At 37.9% G+C, this 20327-nt stretch overlaps 1 protein-coding gene across 4 annotated transcripts in view; it reads left to right on the plus strand.

Moving 5' to 3' along the window:
* LOC128690021 (Carnitine palmitoyltransferase 2) overlaps positions 1–19355 on the plus strand; it is a 34852-nt gene extending 15497 nt beyond the window's left edge. For all 4 annotated transcript variants that reach the window (XM_070088580.1, XM_070088581.1, XM_070088582.1 and 1 more), the window contains exons 7-14: positions 306–447; positions 5231–5387; positions 10656–10926; positions 11226–11422; positions 14533–14702; positions 15713–15938; positions 16432–16624; positions 19042–19355. In XM_070088580.1, the coding sequence (XP_069944681.1) occupies positions 306–447; positions 5231–5387; positions 10656–10926; positions 11226–11422; positions 14533–14702; positions 15713–15938; positions 16432–16624; positions 19042–19171 (1486 nt within the window). In that variant the 3' untranslated portion in view covers positions 19172–19355. The remainder of the gene's footprint in view (positions 1–305; positions 448–5230; positions 5388–10655; positions 10927–11225; positions 11423–14532; positions 14703–15712; positions 15939–16431; positions 16625–19041) is intronic.
* The last annotated feature ends 972 nt before the right edge of the window (positions 19356–20327 follow it).

Genomic DNA, 20327 nt, shown 5'->3' on the forward strand with positions numbered 1-20327 from the left:
TTGAGTCGGCATGCTTTGGTGGGATATCACAGAGGGTCTAAAAATATTATGTAGAGTCTGGCAGTGGTAAATAAGTTTCCTTGTTCAGTGTTGCTGGTTATCACTTGAGCCTGTTTTTATATCTTCTTTCAATGCGCCGGCCATATTCCACTGAGGCGGGGTGGCCCAAACAGGAAAAACGAAAGTTTCTCCTTTTAAATTTAGTAATATATACAGGAGAAGGGGTTACTAGCCCCTTGCTCCCGGCATTTTAGCCGCCCTGTTTTTATATATACAGCATATATATATTTTGTATAATTCAACAGATATATGTGCACTCTTCGGGATAGTGTCTTGGAGCCAGTTGTTTATCATCTTAATCCTGCAAAGAGTGATAATCAACGGTTTCGTAATATTATGCGATGGATGCCAACTTCTTTGGCATCTTATGCTGCTTATGCTTTGAAGGTAAAGAAGAATTTGTTGTTTACATACTGAGTGTAAGCCACTAAATGAAAGTGGTTTTGGTTTTTTGGAATCATAGCTATATCCCTAGAGTTAGAATGCCAAAGCTCATCCAAGGTAACTGTGCTAGATAACACTACCCAACAATTATATGTAATACTGTATTGCATATTACCCTTGACATTATAGCAGTACTGTTTAGGATAATATTTTATTAGGTCTAACACAGTGTATTGATTGTTTTATGCAGTAAAGGTACTGTACACTCCCTCACATCCAGTTCCCAGGATTGAGGTATGTTCGGCATTGATGGACTCATTGTCAAGTGTTTGTACTAAAGTATTTTAAATCCTTGATGCAACTAATCTCTCACACCTGGGAGTCAGAGTTGAGCAAGTCTAATATTAATTACATAAATATGTTTTTACAAGATGGGGTAAACAATATTTTTATATTTTTAAAGCGGTCATAGTTATGCAGAACATTTCACGCAAACTTTAACCAGGATTGAAAGATTTTAACACTAATATAGTTATATGTTGGCATGAAACTACCCACAGTTTAATGCAGTTTGTGTCTAAATATTGTGAATATTAACATTTATAACAATTCTAAGTGATTTTTTTTTTTTTTTATAAAAAATATCTTACAATAGTTCTCCATGGGGAAGTGGAACAGAATTCTTCCTCTGTAAGCCATGCATGTTGTAAGAGGCGACTAAAATGCCGAGAGCGAGGGGCTATTAACCCCTTATTCTGTATGTATTACTAAAGTTGTAAAGAGAAATTCTTGTTTTTCTTTTTGGGCCACCCTGCTTCAGTGGGATACGGCCAGTTTGTTGAAAGAAGAAGAAAGATCTAACAATAGTAATATAAAATGGTTAGTAGTATATAAGTACAGTGGACCCCTAGTTCGCAATGCTATCGGTATCCGATAAATCCAGTAGCCGATGCATTATATCACCAAAAATTTGCCTCAGTTCCTGTTACAAAACCCGGTATGCGATGCGATTCGTATGAAACGTGTCCATGTGTGGCCTGAACTGCCCTGTGTGCGCCAGTGTTTACAAGCCAGCCAGTGTGCGCGCATCAAAGGATACATTCGGTACATTCCTTATTATCCATATTATCACTGTTTTGGTGCTTGTTTCTGCAAAATAAGTCACCATGGGCCCCAAGAAAGCTTCTAGTGCCAACCCTGTGGTAAAAAGGGTGAGAATTAGTATGGAAATTAAGAAAGATTTTGAAGGGTTTGGGGCTAACCCTGAGAAGCCTATGCCAGTTGTGGAATCCATTGTGCCTACTTCAAAGATTAAGGAAATGTGTGCAAAGTGGGTTGAACTGCAAACCTTTATGGATGAAAATCACCCTAACACAGCTATTGCAAGCCATGCTGGTGACTATTACAATGACAATGTTGTGGCCCATTTTAGACAAATCTTATAGGAACGGGAGGTACAGAGTTCTATGGACAGATATGTTGTGCGACAGAAGTCCAGTGACTCTCAAGCTGGTCCTAGTGGCATTAAAAGAAGGGAAGTAACCCCGGAAAAGGACTTACTACCTCAAGTCCTAATGGAGGGGGATTCCCCTTCTAAACAATAGGTTCAACACTCTCCCCTCCTCCCATCCCATCAATCATCACCAGATCTTCATTAAAGGTAAGTGCCAATTATTCTATTGTTATTTATTCTATTGTTATTGTAATTATTGCATTAAACTTAATATTTCATGTGGTAAAAGTTTTTTTTTCATACTTTTGGGTGTCTTGCATGGATTAATTTGATTTCCATTATTTTTTATGGGGGAAAATTGATTCGCTTTCCGATAATTTTGGTTTACGATGAGCTCTCAGGAACGGATTAATATTGCGAACCAGGGGTCCACTGTACAGTAAAACTCCCGTTTTCTTCCAGTCCGAATATTGTACAATTTGGATTTCAACCACTGTTTTTGGCGAATTTTTACTCTAGGTTTCATACATCGACTCTGAAATCGTCTGTATCTGACGTGTCCGCCTTCCCGGGCCACTGCCGACTCAGTCTATCTCTGTCACTTGTCAAGTGAACAATACTCCGCGCATTAATCCATTGTTTTTGGTGCTTGTTTGTTGAGTGCAAATGCGAAATAAGCCACCATGAGGCCAAAGAAAGTTCAGAGTACCAGCCCTTTGATAAAGGTGAGAAACATGATAGAATTCAAGAAAGAGCTTGTATCAAAATATGAAAGTGGCGTACTTGTGGCCGAGCTCGCTAGGATGTATGGGAAATCCAAATCAACAATGAGTTCCATCATGGCGAAGAAAGTAAAAATCAAGGAAGCTGATGTTGCAAAAGGGGTAAATATGCTAACGAAACAGAGACCTCGAACAATCGAAGATGTGGAGAAGTTGTTGTTAGTGTGGATCAGCAAAAAACAGTTAGCAGGAGATAGTGTTGTGGAAGGGATAATTTGCGAAAAGGCAAGGCAGTTGCATGCGGATCTCGTAAAGAAAATGCCTGGAACGAGTGCTGCTGTTAGAGAATTTAAGACCAGCAAAGGCTGGTTCAACAGTTTCAAGAAGCGAAGTGGCATACACAGTGTGGTAAGGCATGGCAAGGCTGGAAGTTCGGACAAACGTGCAGCCAAAAAATTTGTTGATGAATTCAGGGAGTACGTAGAGACTGAAGGATTCCTCTCCCAACAAGTGTTCAGTTGTGACGAAACAGACCTCTTTTGGAAGAAAATGCCAAAGAGGACCTACATCAAGCAGGAGGAAAAGGCACTGCCAGGACACAAGCCTATGAAGGATAGGCAAACTCTTTTGGTCTGTAATAATGCTAGTGGGGATTTCAAAGTGAAGCCTTTACTGGTGCATCACTCTGAAAATCCTCAAGTGTTCAAGAAAAACAATGTCATGTAGAGTATATTGTGTGTGCTGTGGAAGGCTAACAATAAGGCATCGGTCACAAGGGTAATTTACATTGAGTGGGTCAATGAAGTGTTTGACCCGAGTTTGAAGAAATACCTCCTGGAAAATAAATTGCCACTCAAGTGCCTCCTGGTAATGGACAATGCTCCTGCTCATCCTCCAGACTTGGAAGACCAATTGTTTGAGGAGTTTAGTTTCATCACAGTGAAGTTCTTGCCTCCTAATACCACTCCTCTCATCCAGCCCATAGACCAGCAGGTCATTTCAATCTTTAAAAAATTCCACACCAAAGCAGTATTTCAGAGGTGCTTTGAAGTGACCTCAGACACTGAACTGACTCTGAGAGAGTTCTGGAGGAATCACTTCAGTATCCTCAGTTGCATAAGCCTTATAGACAATGCTTGGCAGGAAGTGACTTCCAGGATGATGAACTCTGCTTGGAGAAAATTGTGGCCAGAATGTGTCCAAGAGAAGGATTTTGAAGGGTTTGAGGCTGACCCTGACGACCCTACGCCTGTTGTAGAATCTATTGTGTCTTTCGGGAAGTTCATGGGGTTGGATGTGAATGGCCAAGATGTGGAAAAGTTGGTGGAGGACCACAGGGAAGAGCTAACCACTGAAGAGCTGCAAGACCTTCAACTGGAACAGCAACAGATCGCAGCCGAGGAAATTGCTTTAGAGGAGGAGGAAGAGAGAGGGGAGAATGTGTCTTCTTCAGTGATTAAGGACATGTGTACAAAGTGGAGTGAGTTGCAAAGTTTTGCAGAGAATTATCACCCTAACAAAACTGTTGCAAGCCATGTCTGCAACATTTTAGGCAAATCTCAAAGAGATACCAGAAACAGGCCCCTTGGGACAGATTTTTTGTGCAACAGAGGTGCAGTGAATCTCAAGCTGGTCCCAGTGCCAGTAAAAGACAAAGAAGGGAGGTAACCCTGGATAGGGCTTTGATACCTGAGGTCCTTATGGAAGGGGATTCCCCTACCAAACAATAACCTCTCCTCTCTCTCCCCTCCTTACCTTCTTCCATATGAAAACAAGAGTCTTCAAAAAAGGTATGTAATAGTGATTTAAATGTTCATTTATTCATTAAAATTAGTGCTTTATATTTATTTTTCATTGTTTTCTGTATGTAAAATTATAGTTATTCTCTATAAAATGTATTTTTGTTAATATTTTTGGGTGTTTGGAACGGATTAATTGGATTTACATTATTTCTTATGGGAAATATTACTTCGATTTTCGTCCATTTCTGATTTCAACCGACCTTCTGGAATAGGTTAAGGATGAAAACCGGGGTGCCACTGCAATAGGATATAATTTTGTCATAAAAATAATTGAGGGTAGAAATATAGGTGGTGACATTAAGTGCATGAGAGCAAGGGACTAACAACCCCTTCCCTTGTATAATGGCTAAATGTAAAAAGAAAGAAAGAACTTAACATTTCTTCTTTTTTGAGTCACCCTGCTTCTGTGGGAGGTGGCTGTTGTATTAAAAAAGAAATTAATGCAATGAATATGTAAGCTGATTTGAAGCAAGCTGTACAAAGAAACCTCATTAATGGGCTTATAGAGGGGTAAAGGTGTATGATAATGCCAGTTGTCTGCAACTGTTACCTTGCTCACACTTCAATTTTCAATTCAGCATTAAAGTTTATGCTTAATTTGTTAAGATGTAAATAATATAGTGTGAATCTTGCTTTTGATCATATACAGTATATAAGAAAATTTAAATATATTGATTTTCTTATAACAGATTCACATTTAATCTGTATATTATTTTCTTTAATATTTCATTAATGTTTAATTTGATTTTTAGTCTGATTACAAAATCATGTATAAGTAATGAAATACTGTATCACTATTTATATTTTAGGTGTTTCCACTGGATATGTCTCAGTTTGGCAACCTCTTCCACTCTACTCGTATACCAGAGATTGGTAAAGACAGTCTGAAGTGTGACCCACATGCACGGCATATGCTCTTCATGAAAAATGGCCACTTTTATATATTTGATGTCTTTGATAGAGATGGTATGTTTACTTATGTTGCTTATCTAGTATGTAATTTACTAGTTTTAAAAAAAATTCAATGCCTCTTTTTTTAAAAGATTGTATAGTATATACAGTGGATAACATGATAGGAATATTTAGAATATGTAATTTAAAATATCCTAGGCAGTAGGTTGGTAGACAGTATCCACCCAGGGAGGTGCTACCATCCTGCCATGTGAATGTACAATGGAAGCCTGTAATTGTTTTACATGATGGTAGGACTGCTGGTGTCTTTTTTTCTGACTCATAAACATGCAAGATTTCAGGTATGTCTTGTTACTCTACTTTTAGGTCACGTTACACATGCATGTACAAGCATATATATACATACCCCTCTGGGTTTTCTTCTGTTTTCTTACTAGTTCTTGTTCTTGTTTATTCCTCTTATCTCCGTGGGAAAGTGGAACAGAATTCTTTCTCCACAAAATGCCGGGAACAATGGGCTAGTAACCCCTTTTCCTGTAAAGATTACTAAAAAGAATAAGAAGAAGAAAATTGTCAAAGTGGGAAGTTTGAATGTGCATGGATGTTGTGCAGATGATAAGAAAGAGATGATTGTGGATGTTATGAATGAGAAGAAGCTGGATGTCCTGGCTTTAAGTGAAACAAAGCTGATGGGGGTGGGAGAGTTTCAGTGGAGAGGAATAAATGGGATTAGGTCAGGGGTTTCAAATAGAGCTAGAGCTAAAGAAGGAGTAGCAATAATGTTGAAGGATAAGCTATGGCAGGAAAAGAGGGACTATAAATGTATTAATTCAAGGATTATGTGGAGTAAAATACAGATTGGATGTGAAAAGTGGGTTATAATAAGCGTGTATGCACCTGGAGAAGAGAGAAGTGTAGAGGAGAGAGAGAGAGATTTTGGGAAATGTTGAGTGAATGCATGGGGAATTTTGAATCAAGTGTGAGAGTAATGGTGGTTGGGGATTTCAATGCTAAAGTGGGTAAAAATGTTATAGAGGGAGTAGTAGGTAAATTTGGGGTGCCAGGGGTAAATGTAAATGGGGAGCCTTTAATTGAGCTATGTGTAGAAAGAGATTTGGTAATAAGTAATACATATTTTATGAAAAAGAGGATAAATAAATATACAAGGTATGATGTAGCACGTAATGAAAGTAGTTTATTAGATTATGTATTGGTGGATAAAAGGTTGATGGGTAGGCTCCAGGATGTACATGTTTATAGAGGGGCAACTGATATATCGGATCATTATTTAGTTGTAGCTACAGTTAGAGTAAGAGGTAGATGGGAAAAGAGGAAGGTGGCAACAACAAGTAAGAGGGAGGTGAAAGTGTATAAACTAAGGGAGGAGGAAGTTCCAGTGAGATATAAGCGACTATTGGCAGAAAGGTGGGCTAGTGCAAAGATGAGTAGTGGGGAGGTTGAAGAGGGTTGGAATAGTTTTAAAAATGCAGTATTAGAATGTGGGGCAGAAGTTTGTGGTTATAGGAGGGTGGGGGCAGGAGGAAAGAGTGATTGGTGGAATGATGAAGTAAAGGGTGTGATAAAAGAGAAAAAGGTAGCTTATGAGAGGTTTTTACAAAGCAGAAGTGTTACAAGAAGAGCAGAGTATATGGAGAGTAAAAGAAAGGTAAAGAGAGTGGTGAGAGAGTGCAAAAGGAGAGCAGATGATAGAGTGGGAGAGGCACTGTCAAGAAATTTTAATGAAAATAAGGAAAAATTTTGGAGTGAGTTAAACAAGTTAAGAAAGCCTAGGGAAAGTATGGATTTGTCAGTTAAAAACAGAGTAGGGGAGTTAGTAGATGGGGAGATGGAGGTATTAGGTAGATGGCGAGAATATTTTGAGGAACTTTTAAATGTTAAGGAAGAAACAGAGGCAGTAATTTCATGCACTGGTCAGGGAGGTATACCATCTTTTAGGAGTGAAGAAGAGCAGAATGTAAGTGTGGGGCAGGTACATGAGGCATTACATAAAATGAAAGGGGGTAAAGCAGCTGGAACTGATGGGATCATGACAGAAATGTTAAAAGCAGGGGGGGATATAGTGTTGGAGTGGTTGGTACTTTTGTTTAATAAATGTATGAAAGAGGGAAAGGTACCTAGGGATTGGCAGAGAGCATGTATAGTCCCTTTATATAAAGGGAAAGGGGACAAAAGAGACTGTAAAAATTATAGAGGAATAAGTTTACTGAGTATACCAGGAAAAGTGTACGGTAGGGTTGTAATTGAAAGAATTAGAGGTAAGACAGAATGTAGGATTGCGGATGAGCAAGGAGTTTTCAGAGTGGGTAGGGGATGTGTAGATCAAGTGTTTACATTGAAGCATATATGTGAACAGTATTTAGATAAAGGTAGGGAAGTTTTTATTGCATTTATGGATTTAGAAAAGGCATATGATAGAGTGGATAGAGGACCAATGTGGCAGATGTTGCAAGTATATGGAATAGGTGGTAAGTTATTAAATGCTGTAAAGAGTTTTTATGAGGATAGTGAGGCTCAGGTTAGGGTGTGTAGAAGAGAGGGAGACTACTTCCCGGTAAAAGTAGGTCTTAGACAGGGATGTGTAATGTCACCATGGTTGTTTAATATATTTATAGATGGGGTTGTAAAGGAAGTAAATGCTAGGGTGTTCGGGAGAGGGTTGGGATTAAATTTTGGGGAATCAAATTCAAAATGGGAATTGACACAGTTACTTTTTGCTGATGATACTGTGCTTATGGGAGATTCTAAAGAAAAATTGCAAAGGTTAGTGGATGAGTTTGGGAATGTGTGTAAAGGTAGAAAGTTGAAAGTGAACATAGAAAAGAGTAAGGTGATGAGGGTGTCAAATGATTTAGATAAAGAAAAATTGGATATCAAATTGGGGAGGAGGAGTATGGAAGAAGTGAATGTTTTCAGATACTTGGGAGTTGACGTGTCGGCGGATGGATTTATGAAGGATGAGGTTAATCATAGAATTGATGAGGGAAAAATGGTGAGTGGTGCGTTGAGGTATATGTGGAGTCAAAAAACGTTATCTATGGAGGCAAAGAAGGGAATGTATGAAAGTATAGTAGTACCAACACTCTTATATGGGTGTGAAGCTTGGGTGGTAAATGCAGCAGCGAGGAGACGGTTGGAGGCAGTGGAGATGTCCTGTTTAAGGGCAATGTGTGGTGTAAATATTATGCAGAAAATTCGGAGTGTGGAAATTAGGAAAAGGTGTGGAGTTAATAAAAGTATTAGTTAGAGGGCAGAAGAGGGGTTGTTGAGGTGGTTTGGTCATTTAGAGAGAATGGATCAAAGTAGAATGACATGGAAAGCATATAAATCTATAGGGAAAGGAAGGCGGGGTAGGGGTCGTCCTAGAAAGGGTTGGAGAGAGGGGGTAAAGGAGGTTTTGTGGGCAAGGGGCTTGGACTTCCAGCAAGCGTGCGTGAGCGTGTTAGATAGGAGTGAATGGAGACGAATGGTACTTGGGACATGACGATCTGTTGGAGTGTGAGCAGGGTAATATTTAGTGAAGGGATTCAGGGAAACCGTTATTTTTATATAGTCGGACTTGAGTCCTGGAAATGGGAAGTACAATGCCTGCACTGTAAAGGAGGGGTTTGGGATATTGGCAGTTTGGAGGGATATGTTGTGTATCTTTATATGTGTATGCTTCTAAACTGTTGTATTCTGAGCACCTCTGCAAAAACAGTGATAATGTGCGAGTGTGGTGAAAGTGTTGAATGATGATGAAAGTATTTTCTTTTTGGGGATTTTCTTTCTTTTTTGGGTCACCCTGCCTCGGTGGGAGACGGCCGACTTGTTGAAAAAAAAAACAAAAAAAAACATGTATGTGTAGTGTGACCTAAGTGTAAGTAGAAGTAGCAAAACGTACCTGAAATCTTGCATGTTTATGAGACAGAAAAAAGGACACCAGCAATCCTACCATCATGTAAAACAATTACAGGCTTTCGTTTTGCACTCGCTTGGCAGGACGGTAGTACCTCCCTGGACGGTTGCTGTTTACCAACCTACTACATAGGTGGAAGGAGGCATATGAGTTATAAAGGAAGTAAGGTGGTCCACTACTACTGTAGCATAAGGAGAGGTAAAACTAGAGTGGTTGTCTTCCTAAGTAGTTCATCATATCACAGACACAGAAAGCATACGGTATCCACATATACTGCTTAACTTGTTTTGGCTAAAATATCAGGACAATTGATAATTGTTTTACTGTTAAAGAATTTTATTTTAGGGCCCACTTTCTGTGGTTTAAATTTTTTTTTTTTTTCAGTGCTCATAAGAATTGTAACTTGCTTAGACTCAACTCCTGTCCTGAAGACTCCATAGGGATGTATGGTGTTGGGCTTATCAGTCTACATGACTACTGTAAGATTGCCAGTGAGGAAGAAATAGGGATTAACCTTATGTTTTCTCACTATATCTCTTCACTCTAGGTAGTAGGTTGGTAAACAGCAACCGCCCAGGGAGGTACTACCGTCCTGCCAAGTGAGTGTACAACGAAAACCTGTAATTGTTTTACATGATGGTAGGACTGCTGGTGTCTTTTGTCTGTCTCATAAACATGCAAGATTTCAGGTATGTCTTGCTACTTCTACTTGCACTTAGGTCACACTACACATACATGTACAAGCATATATATACGCACCCCTCTGGGTTTTCTTCTATTTTCTTTCTAGTTCTTGTTCTTGTTTATTTCCTCTTATCTCCATGGGGAAGTGGAACAGAATTCTTCCTCCGTAAGCCATGCGTGTCGTAAGAGGCGACTAAAATGCCGGGAGCAAGGGGCTAGTAACCCCTTCTCCCATATAAATTACTAAATTTAAGAGAAACTTTCGTTTTTCTTTTTGGGCCACCCTGCCTTGGTGGGATACGGCCGGTGTGTTGAAAGAAGAAGAAAGATCTCTTCACTGTCAGTTGAAGTCTATAAAACAACAAGTTTTGTGTCTTTCCATCTATGGGAGACTCAGGAAACTCACTTCATAACAATCACTCATATGACACAAAAATAATACAGGAATAAAAAATAAACAGGAGGTTCCTAGCCTACAAACTCCTCAAATTACACACATGTGCACTTACAAATGAAGCACTTGAGACCAATTAAAGTTTTACAACCATCAAGATGCAGTACAAACATGTGAGGGAAAAACATCCTTTGTTATTATTGCTTAAACAAAAGACACATTTTTAGTTGAAAAACTATGAATGCAGTGTTTGTAAGTTAGGAACCTCTTGCATTAAATTCTGCCATTGCTTTGTTAAACTTTTATTTATGTCACTTTCTCTTACCAGGTAACATACTACCTCCAGAACATATTCATGCCTGCATATCATACATTGCCAAGGATCAGACTCCCCCTCCAAAGTATCCCATTGCCATCTTCTCATCAGAAAACCGAAATACTTGGGCTGCGTGCCGGGCAGAACTGCTTGCAGCAGGAAACGAAGCTGCTTTGAATGCTATAGATTGTGCTGCCTTTAATATAGTATTTGATGATGTAGAAGTTGGTTCACAACCAGAAAAAATATTTCACACTTTTCTCTATGGCAACGGAAAGAATCGGTTTGTATGTGCCAGATTTTATTATAAGTATCTAATAGGGTATAATAAAATTGTGCTTAATTTAAATATGCTGCAATTAAAGCTTTGTAGTACTAAATAGAAGTATTTTTTTTTTTTGGAGGACTTAGTGTACAGTATTAAAAATAGTTTTCTGTATAAATGTATGAATCCATATTATGTTGTACTCTAATTAAAATCTCTACATTATTATTTTATATGCACTATTTTCTGTAGTTTCTATCTGTAATAATTTTCATTACACTTTATTAGCTATTTTTTTAAAATTCATTTATTTTCAGGTGGTTTGACAAATCTTTCTCAGTAATCTTCACTTCTGATGGTCAAGGTGCTCTCAATTTTGAGCATTCATGGGGTGATGGAGTAGCTGTCATGAGCTACTTCAATGAAGTAGCCAAAGATGTTCAGGAGAAGCCATCCATTCACCCTGAGAGTGTACCTGCTAATATTGATGCCTCGCAGTTTGTTCGTAGGTTAGGTAAGTGTGATGACTCAAGTTTTGTTATATTTCATGTACTGTACAGAAATTATTATTTTTTAGTTTTTTAACAAGTCGGCCATCTCCCACCGAGGCAGGGTGACCCAAAAAGAAAGAAAATACCCAAAAAGAAAATACTTTCATCATCATTCAACACTTTCACCTCACTCACACATAATCACTGTTTTTGCAGAGGTGCTCAGAATACAACAGCTTAGAAGCATGTACATATAAAGATACACAACATATCACTTCAAACAGAAATATAAACATTATTTGTTTTTAACTTTAACCTCTTAACAAACTTATTTTTTTAACCACAGCAACCATTTCTCATCAAGGTAAGGTGATGAAATGAAGGACACATTCACCATGGTTCATTCAGTAGCTGCCTTGTCAGAAGTGCAGAGAAATTACAGTCCAAATGACCCTCAGTACTGCATCATCCTCACATCTTCAGAGTGCAGACATTGTACTCTAATTAAATTATTTCTTATTGTAAAATTTGGTTTTGTTGGACAAAGACTTCACACACAATGTACAGTTTCTTTTTACACATTCTGATCCAGGCATATCTGTAAAGTTTTATCTGCTCATACTGAGTTATACCTATATACAAAAGTGAAAGTTATTTTTTCAGTCTGATTCATATAAAACAGACTGTTTTCAGTGAGAAGGACAATATGTTTGCAGTGAAACCTTCATTGTGATGTTTTGGCCATGACAACTTTATCCATTTTAATAGCAATAAAGGTTTCATTGTAAACATAGTCTTTCTCACTATCTATCATCTTATGCCATTGTTTAGCCACTTGTCTTGACACTGCAGACCATGGAACTTTTATATGGATCATTTTTCACAACATCTTTATGCATAATACAGTGAATGCTCAGTTATCCAAACTATACAGGGCAGAGCTTCATCTGGTTTATAGACTTCTGGATGTTCTTGTTTTGAGAGGAGTAACTGCTATGTCTGATTATTACATAGATTTCGAACTGTAGTATCGGCAAACCTCTGGCAAGACAGTGATAGAGTGAGTGAAGATGAAGTGTTTCTTATTTTTTGGCGAAAGTGTTAAAAAAAAAAAAAGGAAGATGAAGTGCTAAAAGAAAAGTTTGAGTGGATAAGAGAGAGAGAGAGAGGTAAAAGTAGATGAAGTAAGAAAAGGGTAAGTTAATAAGAATGATGAGTAACTGCTGAAAGAGTGAGAGCAAGTAATAAAGAGGTGGTTGAGGCATTATGGTGTAGATTTTAAAATACAATGCTAGAATATGCAGCATAGGCTTTTGGTTATAGGTAGGTGGAAAGAAGCATGATGGGTGGAATGAGGTAAAAAGGATGGTAGGGGGAGAAAAAGTTAGCATATGAAAGACTTACAATGTAAAAAGTATATGCAGAAGGAAGAGATAGGGGAGAAAAGGAGAGGTTCAGTAAGTGGTAGAAGAATTCAAAAAGAAACAGTCTAATAAAAAATTTTGCTGAAACTTAAAAATAACTTTGGAGAAAGATGAGGAACCCTGGAAGCTAATTAACTTAGCTGTTAAAAAAAACAAGTGGTAAAATGGGGGAGGGATAGTTATTGGAAAGATAGTTTATTTGGAGGCATTGTTAAATAATGATGAAAGGGAGATGGTGATTTCATGCATGGGGCAGGGAGAAATAGGATCTGTTATGAGGAGGGAATATCTGGTGGTGAGTGTGAAATAAATAGGCAGGATGAAATGGGATAAAGCAGCTGGGGTAGATGGAATTAAAAGTGAGGAAGGGGAGATTAGCTCAAATTCCCTTCACTGCACTTCACTGGCATCAAGTCTCTTTTCTCACCTATAGATACCTTTCAGCAGGTGTGCTTGCCCCTTCTGTGTAGCTTGTGGTGTGCAGCTAACTGTGGAAAATGCACTAACAATTTGCTTATCTCGGGGAACTTTTAGGAGAGTCTTTTGATGTTAATAATTTAATGGGATTTGTTTGCTAGTATTTATTTGTGTTTTATGTTTCTTATTTTAGTAGTTCAAGGTTCAAGGTGTTCTTCAAATATCGAAACTGTCTACCTATCCTCTTCCCTTGAAGGATGAAAGTAGTTGGAGATAAAAGTTTAGAATAGTTGGACTGTCTTGTTCCACACTAGCCAGTATTTTCCGTGCTGGATACTTCTGTTTGCAGCTATGTCTTCCCAAGCAAATATGGGCAGTTCTTTTACCTGCTGTCCCTGTTCACCCAATAATAAATGGATATCTGAGAGTCAGTTGTTGTGGGTTACATCCTAGGAAAGAGGACTAAAGGACCCTTAAAGGAACTATACCACACTGCTTGGCTTAATTGGGTTATCCTGTGTTAAGAACCCTCTGAGGTTAATAAACCAAAAAGTCTTGTTCAGGAAGTTAGTGACAGCTTGACCTACTTTCATAATGAGGAAGGAAGAAAGACTGGCAAGTCTTAGTTCATTACGGAATACATGACTGGACGAAAATATCGAGTGGCCGGCAACTGCTCCAACACATCAGAATATTTCGTGAGAACCATGTTTATTTATTGTTCAGAGAATCCCCATGCCTTGAAAGGTATGCTAAGCCTTGTTTACCCTTTATTTAACAGTGTGACAAGATGCACTGGATGACTGAGAGACTGTTTGAGTGGCTGGAATCAGGCAGCTGATGCCCAAATCAAGAGCTTAGACTATGGTACTGTACTATAATATATGTTTTTTAAACTCAGTTTTCTACATACTGTACCTTCCCTGTCATTGTACATTAACACTTGATGTATGCGGTTATTTATATTACTAGAGTAATAGCAGATTTGATTACAATATATAATAAACCCTGTAGCTAGGGATGATGAGGTGTTTAAGGTTTATAACAATGTAAGACACATGAGCCCCTAGTTAGCGATGTGTAGGTGCAGAGGTCACATTCTTCCTGGGTTGTTGACGGTTTCCACAGCAAAATAAAATAAATTGTGCCAAGAGCCCAGTACTTTAAACTGTGAAAGAAATAATGCATGCAAGAGCTAGTAGTGTTTAATTAAATGATAAAACAGAGGATATAGATTATGTTGTCAAGGAACTGTAATACAGGAATTATTTAAAGACTGTAATTCATTTCAGAATTCAACTTGACATCAAATTTAGAGGCTGCTATTAATAAGGCTATCCAAACATATGAGACTAACATCAGCACTCTACAAGTTAATGTTTTGGAATCCAAAATTTTGAGCAAGAATTTATGCAAGAAATACAAAGTGTCACCAGATGCCATGATGCAGTTAGGATTCCAGGTACAGTATGTTTAAATAATAAATGCACTACATTACTGTAAAATACTAATTTAGTCATTGATTTTAAATATACAAAAATACTTTTAAGTGCATTAGGATGTGACAGTTTCACTACCAATCACTTGATGTTTTAGACAGCCTTGCATCTCCTGTGATAAGGATAAGGAGATAGGGAAGGGAGCACATCTTCTGCCCGGTAGAAGCCAAGTGGTGCCCCTTCATTAAAGTTGGAAAAGGGGAATGCAGATAATGAACATAAAAAGAAAATTTGACACACAAGCCATCTCTCACTGAGGTAGGGTAACCCCAAGAAAAGTAATACATTCACCATCATTCATTCAGTTGCTGTCTTGCCAGAAGAGTAGAGACATCACAATTAAAATGACCTTCCCAACTGTTACACTCCCATTAGTCTTTCAGAGTGTGCTGTACTTCCCACCTCCAGGACTCAGATCCAGCAAACCAATTTCCCCTGAATCCCTCCATAAATGTTACATAAATAAACCCTCAATATAACAAACTAATAGGAGAGAGCAGGTGCCTGGTAATGGCAATTTTGGTGGATAGAAAAAGAGATTGTTTTGCTGTGATAACACTAACTGATAATTATGTGGCCATAGACTTTAAACATTGTTTCCAAAATGACTGACCCAGCAAATTTTGTTCTGGTTTTCAAAAACTTGTCTATGGAGGTCTGTATGTGTGTTAGACCAGGCTGAATGGAAACAAGTGGTTTTTATGGCTTGACGTGTTGTTGGAATGCGAACAAGGAATATTTGAAGGAATTCTGAAAAATCGGTTAGCTGGACTTGAGTCTGGCTCAGAGTACAAGTATGTAGTACTCTGAAGGAGGGGTGGGAATGTTGCAGTTCAGAGGGCTATTTGACTCATGATGTGATTGATGGTGAATGTGTTTCTATTTTTTTAGGTGGGAGATGGCCAGTGTGTTGACAAAATAACTGTTGGTAATTTGAAAGTATTTTTATGTTCAAAGCTCACTGTTTTTACAGGTTGCATATTACCTTCAGCATGGAATGGTTGTAGCTACATATGAATCTTGCAGCACTGCTGCATTTAAACATGGTCGTACAGAGACCATTCGCCCAGCAACTTTGGAAACAACAGAGTTTGCAAAAGCTGTGTCTCGGTCACAGCCACCGAGCAATGCAGACTTGAAGAAATTAATAATGGAATGCTCTAAATATCATGGGATGTTGACTAAAGAGGCTGCTATGGGTGAGGCAATTTTATCTATTAATTTGTTTATTTTGGGTTACAGGTTATTGTAAATTTTGAAAGTAGAATTAAATTTAAATTTGTTTAATGTTTTTGTGAATTAAGGGGTACTGTAAGCAAAGTAAAATAATAGTTTATCATTGTGTACTTTTATTTGCTATACAGTATTTATATATTAGAATTTATAGGGAAGTGAGATCTAGTTCTTGGTCTAACCTCTTAACATTCAGCAGAGATGTGAAATAGCTGTCATATCCATTTTAAACCCCTGTATAAAATTTGCTTCCACTCTGTACATATATAGTTAATCCCATGTACAGATACAAACATGTATACACATAAATGTCATTCTGATTACACAGTGATAAAGATTCTTTGCCAGTAATATTAATGCTATGAAATTCCCTTTTGGTGCTTAACTACATAGGCAACAGGGTTGAATAAAGGAAATTTACACAAATTTCCCTTCAGTATTTCTCTTTTTATGCCTTAGGTCAAGGGTTTGACCGTCACCTGTTTGGTCTGAGGAAATTAGCGGAAGCCCAAGGTGGTCGGATGCCAGACCTCTTCATTGATCCTGCGTATGCAAAAATAAATCACAATATTTTATCTACTTCTACTCTTCCATCTGCTGCTATAAGCTTTGGTGGCTTTGCACCAGTTGTTAGAGATGGATTTGGTGTTGGGTAAGTTCGAATACGTTTTCTCTAATTATTAGATTTTGTTTTCAGTAAGATTCCTTATGGTTTTTAACCTTTTTATTTTATTAAATATTTTTAGCTATTTTGTTTCATTACAGTTCCTTGTTTACCAATATATATATTGTTAGTCTTTTTAAGGGAAATGGGCGTATTGATGCTTGGGAAGCTCTCTTGACCCAAGGATAGAGATATTTTTCCCTTTCCTTGGATCAAACCTGCTTAACTCCCATTCTACAGATGTATGGCTTTAGTGGGTTTAGCATTTCTCAGTGATTAATTACTGATGTCTGAACCTTTCAGCCCAACAACAGTAATAGCCATCCATACTGTAGTATACTCCATATTCTTCATTTTGGATTAAAACAAAAGTGTATGACAGTCATGGGTGAAGGATGTACAGTAGACCATCATTTAACACGGTTTTGTCTTGCACGTTTTGGTTATAGCACGATTGAAGAATTGTGGCATATTTTTGTTTAACACTTTGTAAAATTAGTTTATCAGTTGCGGGAGGGGAAAAAATTTTGAGAGCAGTCACCTGCCGGGTGGGATGGTCTGTGGGTTACACCATTGAGTCAAGTCATTTAGTAAGCCAGTCGGTAAGTCAAGTCAATCATTCAGTCAAGTCAGCTAGTTCTTTTTAATTGTACGAACTGATGCTTCATTAAGGCCACTCTTAAGTTTATCTAACATCTCGATTTTCTTCGTAATTCCTAGACTTGAATGCTTAAACCTTTTCTTGTCAGTTGCAGGAACACTTGTATGCTTACTGGTTGCCACGATTGCTTGGCAGATTTAACAAATGGCAATGAAAATAAAATATCTCTCTACACACTAGCCGTATCCCACTGAGGCGGGGTGGCCCAAAAGGAAAAATGAAAGTTTCTCCTTTTACATTTAGTAATATATACAGGAGAAGGGGTTACTAGCCCCTTGCTCCCGGCATTTTAGTCGCCTCTTACAACACGCATGGCTTATGGAGGAAGAATTCTGTTCCACTTCCCCATGGAGGTAAGAGGAAATAAACAAGAAGAAGAAGAACTAGAAAGAAAATAGAAGAAAACTCAGAGGGGTGTGTGTGTATATATATGCTTGTACATGTATGTGTAGTGTGACCTAAGTGCAAGTAGTAGTAGCAAGACATACCTGAAATCTTGCATGTTTATGAGACAGACAAGACACCAGCAATCCTACCATCATGTAAAACAATTACAGGCTTTCGTTTTACACTCACTTGGCAGGACGGTAGTACCTCCCTGGGCAGTTGCTGTTTACCAACCTACTACCTAGGAAGAAAATATATACTATGTAAATAAACACAGGAGCTTCCCAAGTATTGTCGTCCTACATGTGTGTGAACCAAACTGAAGGCTGGGAGGGTGGTGTGGGTGGCTGAGGGAGACCTGCTGTCATCCCCCACCACCCTCAGCCCCCCCACACCACCCTCCCAGCCTTCAGTTTGGTTCATACACATGTAGGACGACAATACTTGGGAAGCTTGCTGTGTTTATTTACATACATATTTTCATATTTTCATTGCCATTTTTTAAATCTGATTGACTGGCTTACTGGCTTGACTGACTTACTGCCCTGACTAACTTACTGACTAATTTGACTGACTGACTTGACTCACTCACTGAATGACTTAGGCTTTTACACTGAAGAGAGCAGCTGATGCCTCACCGTCAGTTGTATAATGTACTACAGGGTAAAAGAGAACAGAAATCAATTACAGAATTTATGCATACTCCAGTACAACCATTGACTTCAGTACCAGAACCTCTCCCATCTACCTCAGCCCAGTAGGGCCACAGCATAACTCTCCACTCTCTTCACAGTCATCGACAATCACCAGCATCCACAAATTAAGGTAAGAAATACTATTATTTCTGTTGCATTTGTAGTCTTAAGCAGTAACACTGCATTTTCAGGAACGTAACTACCGTGTTAAATGACTGTCTACTGTAATTTTGAACTTTTTATTAGGTAGAGTGTGCAAAAAAAAAAAATAAGAAAAATTGTAGTTTATAATATATAGTAATTGTAATTAGCTTTGAAATCATATTTTTTTTTTATTGAGTATGTGTTTGTTTACTATTTTTATATCTAATTTCTCCATAGGTGAGTGGAACAGAATTCTTCCTCTGTTAGCCATGCATGTCGTAAGAGGCAACTAATATGCCAGGAGCAAGGGGCTAGTAACCCCTTCTCCTGTATACATTACTAAAATTAAAAAGAGAAACTTTCGTTTTTCTTTTTGGGCCACCCTGCCTCTGTGGTATATGGCCAGTTTGTTGGAAGAAGAAATATATCTAATTACTGTATCATTATAGTTAATGACTTCAATCATTTTACTGCCTCAGTCTTGAAATGATTTTTGTTTTTCATTATTTATATTGCAGTTACCAGATTCAGGATGACTGGTTGGGTCTTGTACTGTCCTCGTATCATCCTCATCGTGATGGTGCTGGCTTTATTGAATGTGCTGAAAAAGCCTACAAGATCATTCATGATGCACTAACAAATCCTTAACCTACAACTTGGTTAGAGATTCATCTGAGAAATTACAGAATTGCTGAAAATTCTCCTGAATGCCTCTATAGCACCCACAAACAGCCAAAACAAATTAAAATAAATGTTGTAGAAAAAAATGGTAGGCAATTTAAGTTGATTATTGTATGCACATCAGTTAGAAAAAAAAAGAAATCAAGATATCTTTAACTAGTATTATTTTAACCTGGGACTGCTGGGCATGCATCTGAGTAGTTTTGAAAATAGTTGATCTGTGTGAAAGCTTACAAATGAAATTTTGTGAGTAACTTCTTGCTCTAAAAATCTATACTTTTTTTTTTTTTGTACAGGAGGGCCCTGCTTATATGACAGGTCTGGTTCCAAGCTACTGCCGTAAAGCGAATCACCCTTTTTTCTTTTTCTTTTTTTAACTTATAAACACACACAAATGAGTGATAACATATTTACAGTATCATATATTAAGTTAGCAATAGAACTAGGTCTAAAAAGCAATAAAAAAGGAAAATGTATATGCAGTATACTCATTACTGACCTTAAAATATTTTTGGCATTAACATAGGATGAGAGGAAAGTACAGCCTCTCCTCATTTAGTAATGTACTCGTTTATTGACGACACGGACTTATGACTGGCTCTCCAACCAGTGTGTAAACCTAAATAATGTATAGAAGAGCTGATTTCCTCTATTCTGTTTATTGCAGTATACAGAAAACTACTGTATAAACATTTAAAAATATATCAGAAATGTTATAAATGGTGCAAAGGTGACATTAAAAAAATATCTAAAGATGGTTGACACAAACACCTTACCAGTATAGTATGCTCCTTGCTTAACGACCAAGTTGCTTACCGACCTACTCGTAGGAATGGAGCCCCATCATTAAGTAAGGAGAGGCTGTAGTATTTATTGTAGGAAAGTCAGGAGATAAAACCAGCCTCTGCTTCCTCACCTTTCTCAGCCTTCATAGAGCTGAAGTGACTTAGGGTCTTGGACTGGATAATGGCTCAGCTTAAGTACATTGTAGCTAGTCTTATTTTCATTCCACATCAGTAAAAGTTTTCCATGTAAGAAATAAGGATATCACATTTTCTTATAACTTTAGTGTTCACTGGTGTAGCACTTTCCTTTAGAGTTCATATAAAGTGAGAGCCTTACA

The sequence above is a fragment of the Cherax quadricarinatus genome, chromosome 25 (genome assembly GCF_038502225.1).
Source record: "Cherax quadricarinatus isolate ZL_2023a chromosome 25, ASM3850222v1, whole genome shotgun sequence".
Classification (NCBI taxonomy): Eukaryota; Metazoa; Arthropoda; class Malacostraca; order Decapoda; family Parastacidae; genus Cherax; species Cherax quadricarinatus.